The following is a 25,083-nucleotide window of genomic DNA, read 5'->3' on the forward strand; positions in this document are numbered from 1 at the left end:
CACTGTTCCCCACCACCGTACCTTGCTGTCCACTCCTTACTACAGGACAGATGGTCGGGGTTGGACAGCTGTCTGGCTATGGCGCAATATGAATATAAGGAGATTATATTGTCGGGAACCAATAAATCATGTTTTTGAGTTAGGCTCCTACCTTGTTGTCCTGGGAAAAGAGACGACTCCTCTACCACAGATGGTGCAGACACTAAGAATTCTCTGTGGCTTATTTCTAGTTCAAGTGGAATATGTACTATGGAAGCCAACGTGTTGTCGCCTCCCACATCAGACAGGAAGTTCTCACTGCCCTGTACGAGAGTGGTAAGGTGCTCAGTGTTTCCTCCACACAAATGTTCTGCTTCCTCTTCCACTGGATGAGGCGATGGAACCATATCAATCACATTTTGTGACAGGGAGGGCATGGAAGACCTACTGTATGAGTGCAGGGAGAAGATAAACTTAGAGGCCGTATGGCCTTTGGGTGGCTTTGAAGGAAGACTGGTGTCCATGAGGTCTCCTCTGATATTGATGTCGGAGTGATGTCTGCTGTCACCTAGAAACACAAGGCACCTTTTCTTCTCTCTAGACAAGGGAGAAAGTCTTTTCTGCACCCGTTTTCTCTTTCCAACTTGTAAAATATGTGGCCCAGCAGTTGCACTCTTCTTACTCTCCCTGCCACTTTCAAAGAGCGATGGCACTGCATTGGGCCTGAGAAGTGGGTGCTGGTCCGGCATACGTGGGACAAAGCTGTCCATGCTGAAATGCTCACTGCACAGGAAAGAGTAGGGGCCCGGTGTCCAATCACTACGTTGTAGAGCAGCGGTCCACAAGCTGAGACGAGCGGCATCCTTTAGAGGAAACCTAGAAGGGTGAAGGATAACTTGCATTATATAACAAATGAACTAATCCTGCACTCACAGTATAACTGGCTTTAGGTTTCTTACTATATAGGGTAGGGATGGCCATCGGTGCAGTCGCCATCGATGGTTGATTCTGCACACAGCCATCGATAGTCAGAAACTATGTGATGGATAACCATCGATAGTTTTAGCTATCGATGGTTATCTATCAACTTTGACTGAATGGCCAGAGGACCAATCAAAATGTGGGGGCAGGGCTTCGAGTGTCATAGCTATGCTCCGTGTCCCGGAACCTTCAAGAAAAGAAAAAGAAACATTGTTTCAGCTATGCCATCGATGTAGGGAAACCATCTGGTTCTCCCCTATCGATGGCAAAAGTATTCAACATCAGCCATAAACCATCGATGATTTTGAATCATCGATGGTCGATTGCCATCCCTAATATAGGGTACACACTATGTGATGGGTGTACCTGGCGATATTGGCAGTGGTGGGGACCCGGGCAGTGCTGGCATTGGCAAGGGCTAAACCCGCCGATGCCGGTGGGAGGGAGTAATGCTGGGGGCCATGCTGCAGCCCTCGTTAACAATGTGCTCCCTCCTCTGTACATGCAGGATGACAGAGTATATTGTTAATGACCCACAGGAGTGCGCAACCTTGACAACATTTAGCATACACACTGAGCCAAAAATGGCAAGTCCTCCTATCCTCCACAGCTAAAATTATGTACTTTTCATCATCAACCCCTCTTCACAGGCCCATGATTTGCAGCATTTGTTTTGAACAGAGGTGGGGCTTGATGACATCATAGCCCACCCCGCCCCCCAAAGTGCTAGCATCTCCTCTAACGAAAAGTAGGCAAGTACTGTATGTTTTATAGACATGTGACTTCAATTAGTTTTGGTCCTCAATAAGTGGTACAGTGAGACACTGCCACCTGGAGCATGTGGTCATACACAGTAAATTCTCTATTTAAAAACTTAAAACAAAACAAACAGCTAATTTTTTTTTATTATTACCTTTATTGTGTAGACATTTGGAGATTGGAGCTTATGGAGATGTTTGTAAGCTCTGTATATTAGAACTAAAACTGGGTAAACCCTAGTAAATATATCTGGAAATCAACTAATCTGCAGATATATCAGATGGATCGGGCAGCATGTTCTCTGCACACACTGCCCAATCCATTGTAAAAGACATCACAACTAACAATGGCACATGACCCAGTTGAGCTGTCAATCACCTCTGGCTCCACACACACAGTACGATGATATCTCGCCCATCGGCTGTGCACAGCCAACGCAATATGTCTAAACGACGCCATTCACAGATATATCGCTGGTACACACTGACCAATGATCCAATGATATATTGGCCAGTGTGTACTCAGCTTAAGCAAGCTACACTTGAGGAAATACTTGTCAGAGACATAAAGGTACAAGAAAAGTGATTGATATGTAATAACTAGCAGCGATAAACTGAGATATTTTGAAGGTTGATATTAAAAAAAAAAAGGAAAATAGAACCTGTTTATGGAAGTATATGTTACTGGACACAGTTTTACGTAATTTGCCTCCAATCAATGATCCCTACTCCAAGTGATGTGTGCTTGGTTGAATTGACAGCTGGCGCATACCCACTTTTGCAACCAAGAGAGGAGAATAATCCTGCTAAAAACAAAATACATTTATTTTCCTCCAGGAAATTGGCATTATATAAGGATAGTGGTACAATAAAAATGTATATATTAATAGTGACTGTCATTTTACTGCCGGTCCCTAGTACTTACAGACTATGGGATAAATGTAAGAATAGCCTGAGAGAAGCAGGAACTGGGGAGTCTTCCCGATGTTTTAAAAGGGCAGTCATTAACATTTTGACATTTACCACTACTACTGGAATATTTGCCGGGACACCTGGATTAGATGACCATTAAATATCCCAGAATGCATCGTCTGGAAGGTGGGTAGTGGAAGTGCTGTGCCGAAACCTGAAAATACAACCTGCCAGTGGAACTTGAAAACCAAGAACATAGCGTAGGGGTATATTTACTAAAGGTGCGGGTTTTTAGAAGTGGAGTTGTTGCCCATAAAAACCAATCACATTCTACTTATTTTTATGGCAAATTCTAGAATAGAGGTGGCCAAACCTGTCCTCAAGATCTACCAACAGTCCATGTGTTTCAGGCAACCTGTGGATCTATAGTAGAAATGAATGCAGCGTGTTTGAAAATGTGACAGTAATACCATGTTATCATTGCCGCCCCTGCAAAAACCTGGGTTTTTGCCGGGGTACAGATCAGCTCAGTTCAGCTCACAGACCCCCTTCACACTGCACTGTGGACCCGGGAAATTCCCAGGTCTTCCCCGTTCACACTGGTTACCAGGTCTGCCCTGCCAACAAGTGTGAGGAATCTTATGCTGTGTACACATGGGGGCGATAGGGGCTGATATCGCTGGGAATATGGTCGCTGGGGACCATATTGCCAGTGATGGGAGTGTGCCCCGACGATAAATCGCCGGGTGCGCGCTCCCGTTTTCTGCCCCATTCTAATCGCTGGTCACAGGAGCTTGCTCCTGCGACCAGCTGATTACCTCTGTGGCACCGCCAGCAGAGGTTCCCTTTCATCAGCGACCATCTCTGGTCGCTGAGGAAAAGGAAAAACTGAGCAATATATTGCTCAGCCATATATTGCCGTGTGTACGGGGCTTAAGAGCAGCTTTTATTGGCTGTTGAAAGAGCAGCTTTAATTGTTTTTTTAAAGAGCAGCTTTAATTGTCCATACGGGCACCACCACTCTTCTTCGGTTGTGATCATGCACCTTTGAGTGCTTCTTACGAAGTGCTTTAAGTTTGTTCACAACCTGTTGCTGGATTTTATGAATGCCACGGGCAGACAGTATTTTTGATATTTTGTAGTACACTGTTGAGTCCTTGACAGTGCCAGTCACTAGCTTCTTTATTTCCTCCTCTCCTCTTACAGCCAGGAGCTCCAGCGCCTCCTCATCTCTCCATGTCACCTGATTCCATTCCCCAATCAGCTTGCTTTTTCACGTCCTGTGTGAAAAACCCAGGTCGCCCCTGTTCACACTGGTGGACACCCGTGTAATTCCCAGGAACAACCCTGCAAAAAACCTGCATGCAATTCCCGGGGCATTACACCCAGGAATTTCACTCACACCGAGACACAACACAGCAAATTACTGCTTGCCCTGGCAAAATCACTGGAGAAGGATGTAATGACTACAGTTGTACACCTAAGTGATTTGGAAAACGTGGACCATTGGTAGATCTTGAGGACAGGTTTTGCCACTCCTGTTCTAGAACATACCTCCCAACATGACCATCTCCAGGAGGGACAGAATACTCTTTTCATGGACTTTCCTCTTGAGGTCCATACACACTAGGCTACTATGCCCAGCGTGTATGGACAGCGATGCTAGCGCTCATCACTGCGGGGAAAGCCGCTCATACACACTGAGCGGCTTTCCCCCTGCCCGGCGATGATGCGGGAGTTCACAGCGGCGTTCATCGCCGGGCCATACACACTGGGCGGCTTTGATCTGAAAGCCACTCAAACCTACTGTTTTGAGCGACTTTCAGCTCAAAGTCGCCCAGTGTGTATGAGCCTTTAAGGTATGATTGCCATTACCTGTGTGGTAACACCTTTCTTATTTATTAACCTGTTTAAAACGTGTTGGCAATCATACCTTAAGAGGGAAGTCTAGATAGAAACAGAGCATTGTGTCTCTACTGGAGAGGGTCATGTTGGGATGTATGCATCTTATGTATCTGACAGTATGACACCAGCCTAGCTGGTACCTGTGGAAGGAAACGGCCCCTCTGGATCCCTTCCCCTGCCGGTTGGTGCAATTCGGCGCCGCACAGCATATCACCATGACAGCCCTCTCCGTGTTCCGTACAAGATGGCCGCGCCCTTGCTGTACGGAAGAAAACACAACACGGAAACTCCCGTGTTGTTGCTTCTTTTGACCGCAAGAGTCCGTTTCATTCACGGTTCCCTATATGACACCTGCTGCCGGAGACGTCGCCAAGGCCGCGGCTCCCTGTTCCGTACAGTAACATGGATGCCTCCACTCCCCTGCCTCACTTCCTCGTTTGCTTACATTCCGGAGGATCCCATAGCAAAGCCGCCTCTGATAGGTGGGATCCTGGTCAGCTGACGCAACAGCGATCAGCAGACTAGGCTGGCTGGCATTATGCCGTGTGAGTGGCTGAAAATGAAGGAATGATGGACGCAGGTGAGTTGAGCTTTCGATTGTCAGCTCTTGTGTCCACAGCCCTACCCTACCGCCTGGTTATTTTTATAACATGTAGTGGTAAACAGGGGTGGGGCCTTCCCACATGTGATGCATGTAGCTGTGCTTGTCCTGTATGCCATGGCCGGCCTAAGCATGCTGTCAGCAGTATTACACATTGCATAGTGTGTGACCTCATCCTGATGTGCTACGGATCCTCTGCTCTGACAGTGTGTTATATATTCTACATTCATTAGAATTGTCTTACCAAATTCTGGCAAACAGATGCTGCATGTAATACTGGTGCTCTTCATACATGACTTGAGACAAATGTAAACACAATGGGCGAGATGTACTAAGCTTGAGAAGTGATAAAATGGAGAGTGATAAACAACCAGCCAATCAGCTGCTACCTGACATTTTTCAAACACAGTCTGTGAGATCACATGTAGGAGGTGATTGGCTGGCTGTTTATCACTCTGCATTTTATCACTTTTCAAGCTTAGTACATCTGGCCCAATGTAAGGCTACAGTATGTACTGTATGTCTATTACTGATGCAGCATGGTTATAAATCCGCTATCTGTTACATCGCTAATCTGCCAAAAAGGTCTAAATAATTCACTGTCCATCACTCACTGCCATTGTTTCTGTATTATATAACTGGCCTAGGTATTTTTCAGTATTATTTCAGGCGTATTAGACCTAACTAACAATTATACTTGGCATTGTTGTAATATTACATACTCATAGGTGTTGTTTGTAACAATTGCTGCTGTATGAGACCTTACTGGGCATTGCCACATGCCTCTATATGGCTGGGCCTTATTGCTGTTGCCCATTATCACTGGCCTGTATATTGCTGTTATTAGACCATGCTAAGCAATATTTATTTTCTATGAGGTTCTGGGCATTATTACCGATCCCTCCTGACAGCCGTGATCCAGACCCGTTTGCGGTTTGCCCGACAGCAAATCGGCAGGCGGGATTCAATGTGCCGTCTGCTGATCGGCCAAAAGTGGGTGTGTCCATGTAGACGACCGTGGATTGTCGCTCTGCGGCTGGGATCGTGACAATCCACAGGCGTTATTGTCAGAAAAGCTTCTAAAGTTGAGCTCTGCCGTGATCCCTCTTCAATTCTGTCAGTTTAGACCGCGTTGAATAGGGACCCGTCGCTATTTCCCGCGTCGGGAATAGCGGCAAAACATTGAATACCCCCCACAGTTCCCAATTACAGGGTACATAAACGAATAAGCAAAACAGTGACATACAGTAGAGGACAAATACAGAGTACATACCCATATCTGCATCAGCAGAGAACACTGGAATAAGTGTAAGCGGGGCAGAAAACCACAGGATTGGTGCCATCAAAGATGGTTCAAGTAACAGAAGGAAAAGCACATGAGGGAGAGGGCCCTGCTCGTGAGAGCTTACATTCTAAACTCAGTCCATTGGCTAATACCCCTTTCACTTCAAAAACTAAGGTCCGACCTGGGTTATTGAATGCTATTTCAAGCTGTGCGACAGCTGCTTGAAATGGCATTCACACTGCTGGCTGGACCTTGGTTATAGCTGGGTCCTCCCTTTGTTATAGCTGTGGCTTACCTAGCCAACATGCAACCAATTACCCCAGGACTCCCTTTTCAGCTAGTGTTGTAGCCATTGGATGCCATAATTAAGCATATGTCTGATGAGTCTTACCACTGATTAACACAAACTTCTCAAATATGAAAAACAATAAATCTATTGGGGTAACAAATTACCCCAATAAAACATCAAGAACAAAAATCTTCTTCAGTTTTTGGGGTATTTTCCCCAATGTTTCACCAATACTTTTTATCGGACTTAAGGGCCCCATACATCAGCAATTAATTGTGACAATTTTCAGATATGGAGATGATTGCCACAATTAATTTTAGATGTGTGGGCTCCCCCTTTTGGCAATCCCAATCAAAATCGCCAATCGATTGCTTAATCAGGTTTTTAAACATGCTTAATAATCTGGTATTATCTGCAGATCTTTTTTAGATGTGTGGGCATTCCCAATTCGTCTTCTTCATCTATTTACATTATGAACAGCTGAAATGACAATCGATTGGGGCAATTTCCAGATATGAAGATGCAATCTTTAGATAGAAAAATCTGCCGATCACTGAAATAAATCTGTAATGTGTGGGCGAAGTCAGATAGATTGTAAAATCCATTTATCTGGCCAAAATATCCCTATATCTGAAAATCCATATATTGTGATTGCTGATGTATGGGGCCCATTAGATCACCCAATCAAAAAACAAATTTTCTCCTGAAAACACAGGTTCAGTGAAACCTGTGTATTCTAGGTCGCTGCAGTCCTGTTACATACAGGAGGGCACAATATGATATATATTTTAAATTATTAGTTGTGTAGTGACACTTGGGCTGAATATAAATAACTGTATTAAATCCTGTCCAAAATACGCCAACATTTTGGGACTGGCACACATGCAGTTATACACCTATGTGTGCGTATGTTTTTTCCTTTCCTAACAATGTGGGAACATGGAGAGAGCTCCAGTGCAATAATAGGGTGATGAGTGTATATATACATGATTAAAATGTTTACAGTGCTACCATATTCATTGGGAACAAAGTTGCATTATGTATTGTTCTAAAGCCGCTCAAACAGAGGTTGTTTTTTGGGTGCGATGCTCGCTCCCGTGCTCATCACATCGCATAGCACAAAAAGTATGTGCGGCATGTACTTTTTATACTATATTGCATCCCATCTAGTCCAAAATGATGCTGCCGTAGCACATGCTTTATGTACTAGATGCAATGCGATCTAGTACAGAGCATTGCTCCATGAATGGTCACCTTAACCATGAATCTATGCCTAACTAAAGTGCTTATTGCTTCAAACCGTTAACAAGCCATGGAAAAAAAGAATGTTTGGAGCATAAATAATGTGTTCTGTATTGTCTGTATCACATTGCAGCAACACTTACCTATGACACTCTGCGGTTTGCTGATACTCCAGATTTCCCTGAGACCGCAGAGCCAGTCTGGATATTGGGAAAGAAGTACAGTGCATTGACAGGTACTGTAACTGCATTTCTGGATTTGCACAGATATATTTCCTACTTTCTGAATATTGTATAGTTACTATATTACCACTTTCAGACAGGCGTGGCCGAATATCCCAGCAATTAAATGGCATTTGAAGTGCCGGGATATTTGGTTACGTGCTGTCAGACCCCTCTTTTTTAATGAAGAGCAAATCTCCGGTTCTAACATACATTTGTAACATTTGTACCTGGTAATTTGCTCAATTTCACTGGGTTTTCACATGTGTGAAAGGGTCAACCTGGATCCTAAACTCCTGGTCATTTGCAGGGTCGGAGACCCGGAGTTTAAGATCCAGATTGACCCTTTCACACAGAAAAAGGACCCGTGTGTTTCATGAAATTCCCGGGTGGAACTGCTTCACTCTGGAATTTCAATTTGTGTAAAAGGGGTATAAATTGTGTTTTTTTTTTTTATTTTTATTTTTTTTATAGTGTTGTTTTCTCTGTGATTCAATATATGATTTACATGAACTGATTTTACAATTCAAGGTGAAATTGTAGGCAACTGACACATTTAAATAGGACCGAAAAGGGCAGATGTATGAATGGGGTTTGTATTAAACTCCCCCCCCCCCCCCCCCCAGCTCCTATAAGGAGAGCCATTATGCCCAGCATTAATGGCTCTCCTTATCGGCACACCCACAGCGCTGCGCATGCGGGAGATCTCGCCTTTATTGTGAGTTCTCCAGCACAGCCTGGAACCTGAGCTGGCAAAGTGGCTGGGGCGATTCAACGCCTAGGCGGCTGTTAATACATCACCCCAGCCGCTAATTACTAAGGGGGATTGCGGGGGACAGCCCCGCCGAGCGTTACTCGGTGGGCTGTCCCTAGCACACGTTAGGTGCGCTATTAATACATCTGCAAAAACTTAATCCCCCCCCCCCCCCTAGTTAACTAGCGTTAAGTGCAGAAATACATCTGCCCCAAAGTCCCAGATAGAAGAGAAGAAGTGGAGTAATCTGACTGCTTGAAAGGAGAATAGAATTAATCTGATGTAATCGGGTGTAAAATGAAATCCAGTTGAACAAGGCAGTGCTTTCTGAAGAATAAATATAGATTGTAATATTCTACTACTTTTTATATGTGACCAAGCTTTACTATTTTAGCTTTAGGTGCATACACACTGAGCTATTTTTCCCAGCATGTTTGCGCAGTGATAAAGGGGAAAAATGCTGGGCTGAAAATCGCTCAGTGCATACACACTAAGTGCTTTTCCCAGGGGTGGACGGCTTTCTGTTGTTAAGACCAGCAGATGAGCGGCAGCAGCTGGCGATGGCGCAGGAGCGCGCATCACCCCCGGACCATACACACTGGGTGGCTTTTAAGCTGAAAGCAGCTCAAACTGTAAAAGTGAGCTGCTTTCAGCTCAAAATCGTCTATGGACCTTTAAGCAGTAAGAACACAAGGCAGCAATGAGGGCATTAGGCACAGATGGCCTCATAGATCTCAGTAGTTCCTAGTAAACTGATCAACTATTTTCTCAAGAATATTGGCTTAAAGGATAACTTCAAACGACTTCATGAATGTAAGCTGATTGGTGCAATGGGCACAGTTCAGTTCTCGGGGATGTTCAGCGGTGGCTGCGCTGGGAATTGGGGTATGTTTTCCTGCACACATATCGTAGCCATAATGGACCAGATATCCGCATCTCTGCCATTGTTTTCACTTGAATCACCATCTACACAGGGAGGGTTCATATAACCTCCACTCACCTGTGTGCCATCTCCTTCTACAGAGAAGGAAGAGCTGCTGAATGATGTGACATCCAGACTGTGGTTTACTTACCGAAGGAACTTCCCAGCAATAGGTATGTGTCGGCGTGGAAGCATCTCTGTCGCAGAACTACATTATAGGTCTCTCATAAGTTTCTCTCACTAGGGGTAAATTTACTAAGATTGAATGTTGCCCATAGCAACCAATCAGATTCTACTATTTATTTAGCACCTTGGTTGCTATAAGTAACATCCCATCTTCAATAGAACTTCCATCTTTGTAAATCTCCCCCTTAGTGGCTATTGTGATTCAGATTTTTTCTGGAATAGAGTGAAACTGTCCCTGGTGAAATGGTCACTAGCACTTCGTTGTAACCCACTGCTGTGCTTCTGTCCGATATATACATCCCAACCACTATACAGTGTGACATATATGTGTGGTCCAACGTTATGGAGATGAAGTACTGCCAGTTCCTCGTCACTGACATCATCATCATTATTATTATTATCATCATTTATATTTATTTATTAACAGTTTCTTATATAGCGCACACATATTACGCAGAGCTTTACAGAGCATAGTTATAATCAAAAACACATAACAAATTACAGCACAAGACAGTTTAGGACAAGCACATGGTTAATATGGATAGTTGCATCAGGGGACAGGACACTGAAGCAATCATCAGGGTGGCAGTGGTTAATATATTCTAAGAAAGGCACATGAGGAGAGAGGGCCCTGCTCGTGAGAGCTTACATTCTAAAGGGGAGGGTTAGACAGACAGGGGTGACACAGAAGGGGAAGAGGTGAGCATAAACAGTAGGTTAGGATGAGAGATGGTCAGGTTTTATGCAGGAGAAATACAACAATTGGGTACAAATTTGCCTTTGGCGCTAGAGGCTACAGTGATGTACCTTGTTACCCTGCAGCCACCACGTAGGAGGATTGCTAGCCTCCACAAACACAAGAAATATAAAGAAAAAACGTGGGGCGCTCAAAGGTACACAAGTAATGATACAATTTATTAAAAAACACACAAAAAAACACCATAAAAACAGTACATAAATGCACAATAATATACGCACAACGGGCCCAATGTTTAGATAAATTCTAAAATTGCCTGATGCCTTTTATCCTTTAAAGATTGCGGTGAATGTGGCTAATTTAAGGGATAGATGTAAATTCTCCTTAATTTGTGGGTCTAGTTCCTTTTAGGCATAGATCATCCAATTTGGCAGTCCTTGTACACACTAAGAGATCCACGTGATGTCACAAAGTCTGTTGTAAATATTTGTTATGTGTGCACAGGTTTTTTTAGATAAGAAAGGGGGGTATTCTTCTTGTTTGGAGAGAGCCTTGGCGGTATCTAGCAGTGTATAGGGAGCAAATGTCTCTTACCGCTCCGTGGACTCACATCAAATGGGCAGTGTGTTTTTCACCACAGCGCCCACTCCGTCCCGTCCCGTCTCTCGACCGACCCTCTGTGGTTCTCCAGCTGGGTTGGTTGCTCTATGGCGAGCCGTCTCCTATCCTCGGCGAAGATCTTCCTTGCACACTCCGTGCGATGCCCTGCCACTGCGTCTAGCGGAGATTAGTGCAGCGTCGCTGGGAGGAGATTTCGGCTCTGAATGTCAGGGATAATTACCGGGTGTCGGAGGTGCTCCTTCTTAGAACGCGTTTCGCCTCTCTCTGGGCGAGACGGAACCCTATTCCTGGTTTGAAAAAGCCGCCCAGAGGGTGGTGAAACGCGTTCTAAGAAGGAGCACCTCCGACACCCGGTAATTATCCCTGACATTCAGAGCCGAAATCTCCTCCCAGCGACGCTGCACTAATCTCTGCTAGACGCAGTGGCAGGGCGTCGCACGGAGTGTGCAAGGAAGATCTTCGCCGAGGATAGGAGACGGCTCGCCATAGAGCAACCCACCCAGCTGGAGAACCACAGAGGGTCGGTCGAGAGAGGGGACGGGACGGAGTGGGCGCTGTGGTGAAAAACACACTGCCCATTTGATGTGAGTCCACGGAGCAGTAAGAGACATTTGCTCCCTATACACTGCTAGATACCGCCAAGGCTCTCTCCAAACAAGAAGAATACCCCCCTTTCTTATCTAAAAAAACCTGTGCACACATAACAAATATTTACAACAGACTTTGTGACATCACGTGGATCTCTTAGTGTGTACAAGGACTGCCAAATTGGATGATCTATGCCTAAAAGGAACTAGACCCACAAATTAAGGAGAATTTACATCTATCCCTTAAATTAGCCACATCCACCGCAATCTTTAAAGGATAAAGGCATCAGACAATTTTAGAATTTATCTAAACATTGGGCCCGTTGTGCGTATATTATTGTGCATTTATGTACTGTTTTTATGTTTTTTTTTGTGTGTTTTTTAATAAATTGTATCATTACTTGTGTACCTTTGAGTGCCCCACGTTTTTTCTTTTTCTTTTTTATATGCAGAAGGGTGGGAAGAGGTCAGCTTAATCTTTGATATTTTAAGTCTAAAAAAGCGCTGGGTCATCGCGGAGTAGACAGCAGAGAGACAGTTGGAGATATGAGTGAGGATAGAGAGAGAGAGATCAGGAGAGGAGAGGAAGATTTCAGTATTATCAGCATAAATGTGATAGTGAAAGTCGAGTGAGCAAATAAGTTCACCCAGAGAGGACGTGTAGAGAAAGAGAATAAGAGGGCCAAGAATAAAATGTCGGGGGACACCTACTATCAATGGAAGAGCAGGAGAGGTGAAGTCATTAGAGGTGCAGCTGGTCTTTTCAAAACTGACAGTGCAAGTACAAGCTTTAACAGTGATAGTAAAAGTTGTTTGCAGATGTAAAATGATGATATTATGGTTGATTTGCCAGATTAAGCAGCCAGGAGTAGTATGTTGTGTGAATGAATTTAACTCACTCAAATTGATATGGTGCGACAGGGCCTAACAAAGTGCATAAACAACAAACACAACTGCTTACAGTGCAGGACAATTTAGGACAAGTACATGGTATATAAATATATCAGCGGACATGACACTGATCAGAGGCAGAAACCAAGGGATGAGTGCCATTGTGGCGAGTATGGGGTACAGGAAAGCACATGAGGGGAGAGGGCCCTGCTTGTGAGAACTTACATCCTAAAAGAGAGGGTCAGACAGGCAGAGGTACCACAGATGGGCAGAAGTGAGCACGGAACAGAAGGTTAGGATGAGAGATGGCTGGGGCTGACATATAGTTTATGACTGCATACATATGTGCATGCAACTATTACTATGGTACATTTGTTAGCTACCATGGCCTGACCAGTCACATTACACTTCTTTCATCTTAGAGGAATATTTTTCATTTTTGACATCACAGAGAATATAGCCCAATTTAGATCTGATCACACGACTGCAAATTCGCATGTACACATGTGCAAAGCCATCCTGCGACAAAGACCTGCAACTTTTTCTATACACACCTCGTTCACAAGGTGATTGACAGGAAGTAGCGTTTTAGGGGAGGGTGTGTCGTCAGCTCCAGGCAGGAAATGCCTTTTTCCATCGTACCACCGAGTAAGTCCTGGGTTACGCGGCAGCTCCGATGAATGGTGCCCAGTGTAAAAATCATTCGATGGTGAGCCTGTTACAATGGGTTTTGGATATACTTGCTTGGCTGCAAATGTATGTGTAGCCGTACACATTCATTCGCACATTAATACGCAAGGTGGGAATTTACTTTAGTGGGGTGGTAGCTAAACTGAACGCTGGCCGCTGCGAATTCGTGGCTGGTCTGAATCGGCCCAGTAGTCACCAACCAGTTCATATGGAAGATGTCAGCTCTTGACTTGATCGCAGGGCAAGTTGTTCTCAAAATGGCCAAAACCATGTGCACAGCAGGTGGGGCTGATGTAACATGTGCAGAGAGTTAGATTTGGGTGGGGTGTGTTCAAACTGATATCTATATTGCAGTATAAAAATAAATCAGCCTTTATTTACCCTACACACATTTGTACTGTAAGTAAATGTGTGAGTCCACATTCTGCCCTGAGGTTCTCCTAACACAATCCATACTGTGCCTTTGAAAGCTACTTGAGGTTGTCAGAGATGTAGTAGCATTACCAGGACCAGCTGATCACTGCTATCATTATCCTTTCAGGTGGAACAGGGCCCACGTCTGACACCGGCTGGGGCTGCATGCTACGATGTGGACAGATGATTTTTGCTCAGGCCATAATATGTCGGCATATGGGGCGAGGTAAGGAGTGGTAGGCTGGTTACAGAGTCACTGTCCTGTCTCTCTGCTTTAAGTGGATCAGAGTGTCTGATCTGAAAGACGCATTAAATGCCCTGATCGCAGCTGCAGTGAAAATCTGAAGTGTTCCCAAGTGTAACGCACACCAGGCATTTCCCCACCAGCCTGACAAGAACCTTCCAAAAGCTGCCACCATGTAAATCTAGCCCAATATAGAAATTACGTTTTTGCTTATTAACCCTTTGATTGCCAGCGTTGCTGTGAGAGACGTGCAAAATATCCACTTAAAATGCCAGGGTCGGAGTCGAGGAATAGGAATCCCTTTAGTTATTGCCGGCAAATGATCTGTAGTTATTTAAATAAAGTTTTGTTGAACATTGTCCCAAAAAATAATTACTAACAGTCTCTGTGAGCGGAACTGGAATTTTTAGCAGCATTGGCACTCAAAGGGTTAAGGTGCCCATACACTATTACAATTTTGACCCTTTTTACTCAGTTACGATGCTTTGGGCCGACAAATTAGAGAGGCGTCAAGTCAATTGTTATTTACTTACGACTCCGATCTGATGTGTGGTCCTGTACATTGCATCTAGAGATTGTCCCCATTGCAGCAAGGATGTATCATATCCTGGAGCAGTGAATGGGATCGCATGCGATGCATCATATGCAAAATGACCGCATGTGATGTGTATGGCATGCGATCCCACTGCTGGGTGAGTTGCTGGGGTATAGCATGCGAGGCTAGTATGTGGGGCCCCTTAGAATTGTGTTGGGGGATGTTGTGCTCTGAATGTTTGCAATAATATTACAATCTGCAACTCACTATCACAGGAGGCACCATACAATATTATATACATGTAATTCTCCTGCCTTCACCTTTATCTGTGTCTTAGGGCCAGATGTATCAAGCTTCAAAAAGTGATAAAATGGAAAGAGATAAACAACCAGCCAATCAGCTCCTACCTACCTTGTTAAAGGGTGTGTTTCAAAAATGACAGGTAGGCACTGATTGGCTGTTTGTTTATCACTCTCCACGTTATCACGTTTGAAGCTTGATACATCTGGCCCTTACTGAGAGCAGCAATCATTGTTATACCTGTACTTTGCTTTCCAGAATGGAGATGGGACAAACAGAAAGCGCAGGCAAAGTACCTGAACATCCTCTCCGCTTTCCTAGACAAGAAAGACAGTTACTACTCCATACATCAGATTGGTGAGAGGCCTGTGTGGGTGAGATGGAGCTTTCCACTGTCCTCAGAAAGAAATCATTGGGGCTGTGAAGGCTTTAGTTTGAATGGAGTCCTTCTTAGTGCAATGTATACGCAGCAAGGTGCATGATGGCCTAATTTGCCTGGTGTACTCGTCATATGTGCAGCTTGAGTCTCTAAGGCACATGGATTTGTGCATTAAAACCTTTTTTTATTTATTTATTTTTAATGCGCATGAGGGCATTTTGGGTTTGCGCACATCTTCATCCATAAGATAATGGCTCGGATTGGGTCCCTGTCTGCTAGCGCTAGTGAAAGGCGTTACTGGCTATGTTTGGTTTCAGTATATACAGTTATCCTATTGTTGCTGGTATTAGATGACACATGGGAAGCTGCACAGTGCTCGTCAGCCCTAATTTTGATCCTTTCGGTCCCCCGCATGTCTGCATAGGGGACCGATGGTTGTGGCCTGTGCATGTGCAGACCATCGAATGATTTTTCCAGCAGCAGGAGCCACATGCGTGGAGATGTTTTCATAACACATCCCGGCGGGGGGACGGCGCAACAATTGCTCGGTAAGCTGCGAGCTTCACAGCTTACTTAGCAGATCAGAAAGAGCGGCCATTGATTCTTAGAATTAGAATGCTCATAGCCTGAGATGGACAAAGGAACGGATTCTGGGCCTGATGTAGGCCTGTTAGCTAGGCTGAAATTTTAGCAGATGGACAAAACCGTGCTGCACTGTAGGTGGGGCAGATGTAACATGTGCAGAGAGAACTAGATTTGTGTGAGTTCTTTTGTTTCTGTGCAGGGTAAATACTGGCTGCTTTATTCTTACACTGTATTCTAGATTTCAGTTTCTCTCTGCACATGTTACATCTGCCCCACCTGCAGTGCAGCATGGTCTTGCTCAGTCTGAGAACAAATTTTCCCTGTGATCAAATCTGAATTAGTCAACTGGTGCAAACTGGGTGGCACACACACACACGTACGTGGTTGTAGATGGGGTGACACAAACACATGGTTGTATACAGGGTGACGCACACACGTAGGTAAGGTGAGTCATGTGCAGACACTGTGAGATGTGCACACACACACCTGGTGCACGTAAGGTGAGACACACTCGTGGTGCAGGCGGGCTATGACGCACACACGTGGTGCAGGGATGAGACACACACTCGTGGTGCAGACGAGCTGTGGTGCAGACTGGGTGAGACGTGCACACTGGGTGAAACAACTGCAGACAGGATGACAATGGCGTCATTTGTGGAGGTGCAAGCCGCACCTGGGTGTTATTTCCCTGCCTCCCCCCCCCCCCCCTTTTTTTCTGGTTTAACATACAGCACTGCTAGTCCCCAAGTGCAGCCTGCACCTCTTGCCCTCCGCATTGAGGAAAACTGGAGGCTTTATCCGCGAGTCCGCACTCCCTATCCCACAAGGCTATGTCCCTTTTTTGAGCTGTATATCTCCGCACCAGGTGTCTTTTAAAGGTAGGAATGCAGCTGGTTCTAGATATTTGCAGAAAAATACCGTGCATCTGGAAAGTATTCACAACGCTTCACATTTTCCCACGGTTTATGTTACAGCCTTATTCCGAAATAGAATATATTCATTTTTTCCCCTCAAAATTCTGCACACAATACCCCATAATGACACCGTGATGTATGCTTCACATATGGTGGGAATATGAACTCATTCAGTTGCCTAAGGATGAGGGTTCTAGACTACAGGCTAGCTGACCTCCACCTGTAAGTGGATTTATAATACGAATGCTGTCTCCGATGAATGTTTGGACCTACCGGACCATGTAATTCTATTCAGACTTATTTGGGTATTTATCTGTGAAGTAATGGGTTCTAGAGTGCAAGTCATTTCCTTCACAACTATATAGGGCCAGATGCACTAAGCTTCAAAAGTGATAAAATGGAGAGTGATAAACAGCCAGCCAATCAGCTCGTACCTGCCATGTCACAGAATGTGTTTAAAAAATGTCAGGCAAGAGCTGATTGGTTGGTTGTTTATCACTTTTGAAGCTTAGTGCATATGTTCCCTAATCCCTTGTAAAGGCTCTTCACAAGGGATTGTATCTTTTGTAGCTCTGCTTTTTTCTTGTAATATTTTTCTGTCTCAGTCATCTATGGATTGGACTTTATTAGAACGTTACATTTGGATAACATTGGTCTTCTCATCCTCATGCCCCTTTCTTATTTGTTACAGCCCAAATGGGAGTCGGTGAGGGAAAATACATTGGACAGTGGTATGGACCAAACACAGTGGCACAGGTTCTGAGGTATGTCAGCACAATCCCTTGCTATGCATGTAATGATCCGGTGTCACCCGTCCCGGGGTTAGTTACTGTATTCTCTCCCTATAGGAAATTAGCTGCTTTTGATGTGTGGAGCACGATGGTCGTTCACATAGCTATGGACAATACTGTTGTTACAGAGGAGATCAGTAAGTGAAGAAGCACCGCTATTATTAATGCTTAGTAACTTGTTACTTAGTGCAGTGCAGTTAGGAAAAGACATTTTTGGAAAGAAGGCAAATGACACGCCAAGGAGGTGGGCTGTCCCATGTACACATAGGCGGAACTTGTTGGTTTGAAAAAAAGCACTGGCGATTAAATTAACATAAGCATCTTTCAAAAGAGTTTTCCATTGGCTGCTTAAAGTCATCTGGAGAGAGCGTTTCAGGGAAAGTTGCACTTCTAGAACGCCTGTAACTGTGGGGTAGATGCATGAAGCATTGATAGGATAGATGTTGCAGGCTGGCCATACTAGATTTATTTTGAATGCAATGGCTCTATAATTCTACAACAGTGTCAAAGGGGGGGATGCTCTAACATCCGCTCCCCCTTGCTGCCCCCTATCGCCAGCTACCGCATACATAATTATCGCATACGCTGTAACATATACGATAATTATGGCAAAGGACAGCTCTTGCATTAAGAGCTGTCCTTTGCGGTGAGTCAGCGGGTCACATCGGGACCCGGCAGCTCTCCCCTCCCTCCCTTACCCAGCGCTGCTGCTGTGCTGGGCTCTCCTCCTCCCTGCACCTGGAAGAGGATCACAGTGCAGGGAGGAGGAGGTCACAGGTCCAGGCAGCACAGCTCTGTACTGCCCGGACACAGGTGAGGGGGGGTCGGTGCAGGGCGGCGGCGGTCGGTGCAGGGCGGCCGGGGGGGGGGGGGGGGGGGGGTTGCGTTAGAAGCCCATTGGCTTCTATTGGGCATCACCAGATTTTTCTGGTGATGCCCCCCACTGCCCAAAGGGAGAGGAGCCAATCATTCCGATAACAGTATGCCTTTGTTCCATTTGCTTAATAAATCTAATTATCTGTAATGTGGGTAAGAGGGGTAATGCTGCATCTGACACCCGCTCACTGTTGTGTACAGGGAGACTGTGCAGGATAGGAAGCTGTGACCCAGGGCCGGTGTGTAATGGACATGCTGGAGCCTCGGATTCGGACATGCTGTGGAAGCCTCTTGTATTGCTCATACCACTGCGGCTGGGGCTAAGTGAGATCAATGAAGCATATATTGCAACCCTCAAGGTATGTATTCATTTACATTTTTAAAAATAAGATCTGTAATATCTCCTGGTCCCTGTTTGTTGTTACTATTTTGCTGTAACTAGTCCTTGTCAGACTTTAACCCCTGCTTGTGGCATCTTCACTGAGACTGTTCTCATTTGGGATTTTGTTGTCTATTGCACAGCACTGCTTTATGTTACCACAGTCCTTAGGAGTTATTGGTGGCCGGCCTAACAGTGCTCATTACTTCATAGGATATGTGGGTAAGTATAGTGTTGGATACTCTTACTTCTGTGTGCATTTATAATATATTCATTAGTACATAGACTATGGATTATAATCCATTCTAAAACAACCCATTATTATAATGGTGCCTACACACAGGGTGATTTCAGGGCATTTTCTAATTGATCTCACTAGATCGCTTACAAATTGCCCTGAAATCACTCTGTGTGCAGGGGCAATAGTGATGCGCTAATCTACATTGCTCAGATCGCTCAGCAACATCTCCCTGTGTGTAGGCCCCTTAACACTACCAAAGATAAGTGAGCAATTATGGACCGTGCCCAGTCAAGCTCCCCCCCCCTCTCCCTTAATGGCCACTTGCGCATGTCAAAGTTGTGGCTGCTGCCTTTACAGCAAATGGACCTTGCTCTTGTGTTTTCTTGAGAGACCCTCTGCTGGTGCTCTGTGGAGGCTGACAGGGATCACCGAAGAGAGTCAAATGTAAAATAATATTTTTATAGGATTTGATCGTGACAAATCTTGTTACTTTGTAATAATGTTTCCATTGGTGTATCATAGGAGATGAGCTAATATACCTGGACCCACACACTACACAGCCGGCTGTGGAGCCCAGTGATAGCGGCCATATAGCAGATGACAGCTTCCACTGCCAGCACCCTCCATGCCGCATGCATGTGTCTGAGATTGACCCCTCCATTGCTGTGGTGAGTGTAGCATTAGAGCTGTAGCTGGTTGGCAGTTGCTCTTACGTCAGTACTGACCCCCCATCCTTTTTCTTTGCTGTAGGGATTCTTTTGCCATTCGGAACATGATTTTGATGATTGGTGTCAACGCATTAGAAAGGTTTGTACTTGAAGGGTATTAATCCATTGTAATATAGTAATAATATTATACATATATACTATCTGATGTTCCTGCGTTCAACTGAGCAGAGGTTTTTTCCACCCCTTTCAGTGTCATATTTTGAAAAAGTCCCTGGGTGGCTGCAAATGACTGTCATGGTTTCCCCCCCATTTTCCCCCCATTTTCCCCCAAAATAGTGCAACCATTTACAATGCCAATAAGCTACAGACCAAGGCCTCTATTTTGGTATATGATCTGCCATGCTCAGACAGTGGTATATAGCTATACCAGTAAGCCTGCTCGAAGCAAATGCTTCGAAAGCTAGTCTGCTACCTTGTGATTGCCTCTGTGTTTGTGCATGCATGAGAGTGAAATGTATGTTGTTTCACTCGCTGCCAACAGATGGCAGTGTTTCAGAGACACACAAATGGACACTAGACATCTATATAGATGATATACTACTATATACATACACACAAGCACATTACTACACACTTGGAGAAATGTGTTGCCATACTGATCAACCTTAATATTATGCTTCTTCCTTTAATTTAGGTAGGAAGAAGTGTAGATATATGTGTATAATGTAGCCAAAGACAAACTATTGTCCGCTGTAATTGTTCCGGAACTTTGAGTGTTCCCATACTGTTCATAAACAAGCCTGAAAGTCAAGTGTACATTTATCACCAATGATTTCCTTTTGAACAGAAGTGCAATAATTGTTTTTGATTTTATATTTGGTCTTGAGTATTATACAACAGATGCAGCGCCATATATCACCGTTTATATAATGTGACTACTCATCATCTCTATGAGGTGAAGTACCACTAGAAGACACTCAGCGGACCAAATTACTCCTTTGGGCAGTATTCAATGACGCTGATTCGCCATGTTCTATGGCGATTGTGTGCTATTTTTGTGCGGTAAGGCGAATCTTTTTACTGAAAAAGTGATTCACCCTTGTGCACTATTCGCTGACGGGGAACAGTGACTGACGGACAATTCGCCATCTGATAGTCGCCGCTATTCATGTTCGTGCTGCACATGAATATATGTGCACATGAATATATATTTAATTTGTAATCTTTTTTTATTTATTTTTTTACACATAACAGCCAGCAGGGGGCCGGGAGCCGCTCATTACATATTCATATATTCACCTCGCACTGCTCCCGCTCATTAAATATGCATGAGCGGGAGCAGTGCAGTGCCTCCCTACCCACGTCCCCTGCCATCTCTCCAGGAGGGGGCAGCTGCTATTAACTAGTTAACATTATATAAGTAGTTTAGACCAGTGGTTCTCAAACGCAGTCCTTAGGACCCCCCAGACTTCATGTTTTCCGGGTCACCCGACAGGTGCATTCATTACTGACTAACATTTTAAAAGATCCACAGGTGGAGCTAATTATATCACTTGATTCTGTGAGGAGACCTGCAAAACATGCACTGTGTGGGTTCCTGAGGACCGAGTTTGAGAACCTGTGGTTTAGACCAAAACCTTTTCACAACTGTCTCTTTCCAGATCTCCCTTACTAGTGGAGCGCTGCCCATGTTTGAGGTTGTGGATCAGTTGCCTCTCCATTTATCTAATCCTGATGTTCTCAACCTTACGCCAGGTAAATGCAGTTGTCTTTTGTTTTATATAGTGCTACTAAGGACAGTAGCCTATTGTCTTCAATAAATTACCATGGCTAAAGGATCCCACGGGGGATATCCAGTTAGCCCATTATCCTGGATTCCATGTGGTAAATTTACTATATTGGGAATTCTATTAAAGATGGAATGTTGTCCAGAGCAACCAATTAGATTCTACTTATTTGTTTAGAACCTTCTAGAAGATAATACAGAGATTGATTCTGATTGGTTGCTATGGGAAACATCCTATCTTCAATGGAACTCCTATCTCAGTTAATTTACCCCCATGTTTCTTGCCTAGTTACAGGTCCCTCATCGCATGGTAAAAAAAACAGGCTATAATTGGATAGCCCGATAGAACGATCAAGCTAAAGAGACAACTTTTTACCATGCAGTAAATGAATGCTGCTATTAAGATACTGCTGTATGTGTCTTTAGTCCTGTAGAGAACTGCAAAGGAATAAACAAGATACTATACAAAGGTTCAGACAGACAATAGGGAGAGCTCACACCCTTTCGAATTGTTTGTTTTTAAAAACTGAAATATGAACTGGGAAAAGAAGAGGTAGGACAGAGTGTAAAGTAGTGTAGTGTAAAGAGGGTTGGTAGTCTTTTCATAACCCCATTTCTTTGACTCCCTGCAGAATGGTAGACATTCTGATAGGGTAAGCAAGTGAGTTCCAGAAGAGGGGGAACAGCACAGGAGAAGTTCTTGTTGTGGCAGTGGGAGGAGGAAAGGCAACCAAGCACAGGATAAGATGGAGTGTGGACTGAGATGAGGTCACAGATGGAATGGTCGAGTGCTTTGAAAATGAGGAAGAGCTTATACTGGACTCTGTAGCTGAAGGGAGAGGTTTAATCAGAGCGAAGGGAAAGGAATGTGAGGAGCAGGTTTAAGGATATCTTTAAGAGGGGTGGGAAAAAGTAAAACCAGCGAGGAGATTACACGTGTCCGCATGAAAGTTGACCATCGGTACCTATAAATGATCTGAGGGTAGGTGTATTAAGCCTTTGAAAGAGGGAAAGTCAAATCAATAATTTTATGCTATTTAGCCTGGTCTTTGAAATTACAGAAGTGATTGGTTCCACTTTATATCTCTCAAAGGCTTGATACTTTACCCCCTGGTCGTCACCAGGTTGGGGAAAGGTCAGGAAATAGAGATATTCCTGTGGGGGGCTACTTAGCGGGAGGAAATAAGGATAACAAACAGGCAATGAACAAGTCAGAAATTAGTGTATAGTATTAGAAACAGAAAAAATAAGTTGTTGGGAAGCAGGATCCATCATGTTGGGTTTAAGAAAGCACTGGACATCCAATAAGAGTTGGAACAGGGACCGCTGGAGGTTACAGATGCTGTAGAGGGAAAGGTACGTCTAGGAAAGTAGATCTGTTTATCACTGGTATTATAGACCAAGTGAGCTGATGACATGACTAAGGGATTAGTGGTGTTTGGGGCAACTGCCCTAATACTTGGACACACAAGTACATGATAAATAACACCTTTATGTTAGATTCCTCAGATGCTGACCGCCTTGACAGATTTTTTGATTCTGAAGATGAGGAATTTGAAATCTTATCCTTTTGATGACTGCCACCAATGGTGAGAAGTCCTACTATTCCGTAGTCCGATGGAGGCACCAGCTTCTTTGTGTTCAGAAGTGGAAGATTGCGGGACAGTGTATATTTCTGGGGGAAAAAATTATTACATTTACAAAACCCTATATGAAGAAAACCTCGGATCCTGCAACCTGCGTGTCAGTGCAGTGCAGTGCCTACTGCTAGGGTGCCCAGACACATCCAGGATGCAGTTTAATGTAATGCTTTTTTACATTCCATGCGCAGGGATAGAGGAACCTTATTATTCAACTACTAAGAGCGTGAAACAGTCGGCAAGGATCAATACACGCAACATGGCTGCCGAGCAAGGCCCATCCTGAGGGGAAACTGCTTCTTCTGGGTTTTCTCGGATAAAAGAGTCTTTTAAGCGCCTTCAGTGGAGAAGTTTGTCTTCTTTTCAAAACCTTTCCACTGTCTTTCAGGCTAAATGTTTGCATGAGGCTGATTGGAAGTATGTAATGATCACTGATGAGATGGGAGCCGTTGTTCTAGCTCTCAGTTCGCCATACAAGATGGAGGAAGCCAACTTGTTGGCTAAATCCATAAGCCTGCCTATGCGATGCCATTCGTTCTCCTGAATTTCTAGGCCGCAGTCTGGTTTAGCACACAAAATGGTCACATACTTTTAAATATACTTGCGCTTTGAGGGTATTATGCTTTAAAATACTATATTCTTTTTGAAAACCTCATGAGATGGCTACACTTCAAAAATAGGTAATATTGTGCCATTTCAGAGTGGTACACAAGGTAAGAGCTAGCCGTCTGTGTGCCAGAGTGCTGTACAACAATGTCCAATATGTACGTGTAGTTTACCAAGGCAACCGTAAAGAAGTTTAAAGATAAATGACCCCGCTTCACACTTTTATACTTGTTTCACTAGCTTGTCTCTGATCTATTAAACAATGGCTGCCACATTACATATTTAGTATATTGTTACTACAATATCATTTCTTGACAGATATTACGGCATTGGTAGCGGATATTCACAGACGTGTCTTCTATGAGATGTGTATTGTAAAACTTGAAGTGACAATAGCATAGCGACTTCGTCTAATATGTTCATTGTGATATGGGCTTAGGGAAATCATTTTAGTAGTCATTGAATGTTGAAATAACAGATGTAAAGGTCACACTGAGATGTTGGGGAATTGTACTGCTTGTGTGAAATTATACCGTACACCTTTTGTTCACTTCCCATGGGCATGGAACAGAGGACCTGGTGACATATACTCTCCCAAAGTGGATCACATAAGAAGTAACTGCTTTGTACACAGCTTGTAAAGAAAGTTCACACAAACTTGGAAACACATCCTAAAAGTCTTTGTTTACTAAGTTGATGGTTATATTATTTCCAGAACATATTTGACACCCCTTTGAGGCTCATGTAGAGCTGGATGGAACAATTTACCCTTTTTCCACCACACAAATGCGCCAAAAATCCTTTAGCATCCGTATTCATGCTAACTGAGCCACGTCTTGGGCTTAGGGGGTGGTAATGAGAGGGGCAGTTTTTAAGTGGGACTACAGTGCAGGATGGATGTGTTTATGCAGAATGTGGCCCACGAGTCAGACACACGTTCTCCTGTTTGGAGGCCAGCCACTTGCAGATGCTCAACCACTAGTGCAAAATATAATCTGATAATGAACAGTGGCTGCTTCTTATTGGACGAATGTATCTGAATCCCTTCCATTTATCTTACAACTATAGTAATGTTGATGCTGCCATTTGTTTGCATTACAAAAGTGAAATTAGCAATTGCTCTGCAGAAATATTTTTTTTTTTAAAGGGAAGCCAACGGATGTGTGTGTATTGATTTTGACCTAATAAAAAAAGTTAATGTTAA

At 44.1% G+C, this 25,083-nt stretch overlaps 2 protein-coding genes across 5 annotated transcripts in view; one reads left to right on the plus strand and one right to left on the minus strand.

Moving 5' to 3' along the window:
• The window catches only part of THAP4 (THAP domain containing 4), a 17,674-nt gene extending 12,250 nt beyond the window's left edge, over window positions 1-5,424 (minus strand). Inside the window, exons 1-2 of one of the 4 annotated variants that reach the window (XM_083178207.1) lie at window positions 5,381-5,424; window positions 152-855 (exon numbers count right to left, since the gene is read on the minus strand). In XM_083178207.1, the coding sequence (XP_083034333.1) occupies window positions 152-855; window positions 5,381-5,406 (730 nt within the window). In that variant the 5' untranslated portion in view covers window positions 5,407-5,424. The other 3 variants (XM_083178208.1, XM_083178206.1, XM_083178205.1) reach the window with 3 other exon arrangements.
• Window positions 4,966-25,083, plus strand: ATG4B (autophagy related 4B cysteine peptidase). Its single transcript, XM_083178212.1, has 13 exons — window positions 4,966-5,115; window positions 8,086-8,187; window positions 9,951-10,022; window positions 14,063-14,161; window positions 15,273-15,371; window positions 17,584-17,656; window positions 17,741-17,820; window positions 18,761-18,918; window positions 19,082-19,160; window positions 19,702-19,847; window positions 19,930-19,986; window positions 21,509-21,602; window positions 23,134-25,083. Exons 1-13 carry the CDS (start codon window positions 5,103-5,105, stop codon window positions 23,205-23,207), a joined length of 1,146 nt encoding a protein of 381 aa, XP_083034338.1. The 5' UTR covers window positions 4,966-5,102; the 3' UTR covers window positions 23,208-25,083.

The sequence above is a fragment of the Crinia signifera genome, chromosome 3 (assembly GCF_055691185.1).
Source record: "Crinia signifera chromosome 3, ASM5569118v1, whole genome shotgun sequence".
Classification (NCBI taxonomy): domain Eukaryota; kingdom Metazoa; phylum Chordata; class Amphibia; order Anura; family Myobatrachidae; genus Crinia; species Crinia signifera.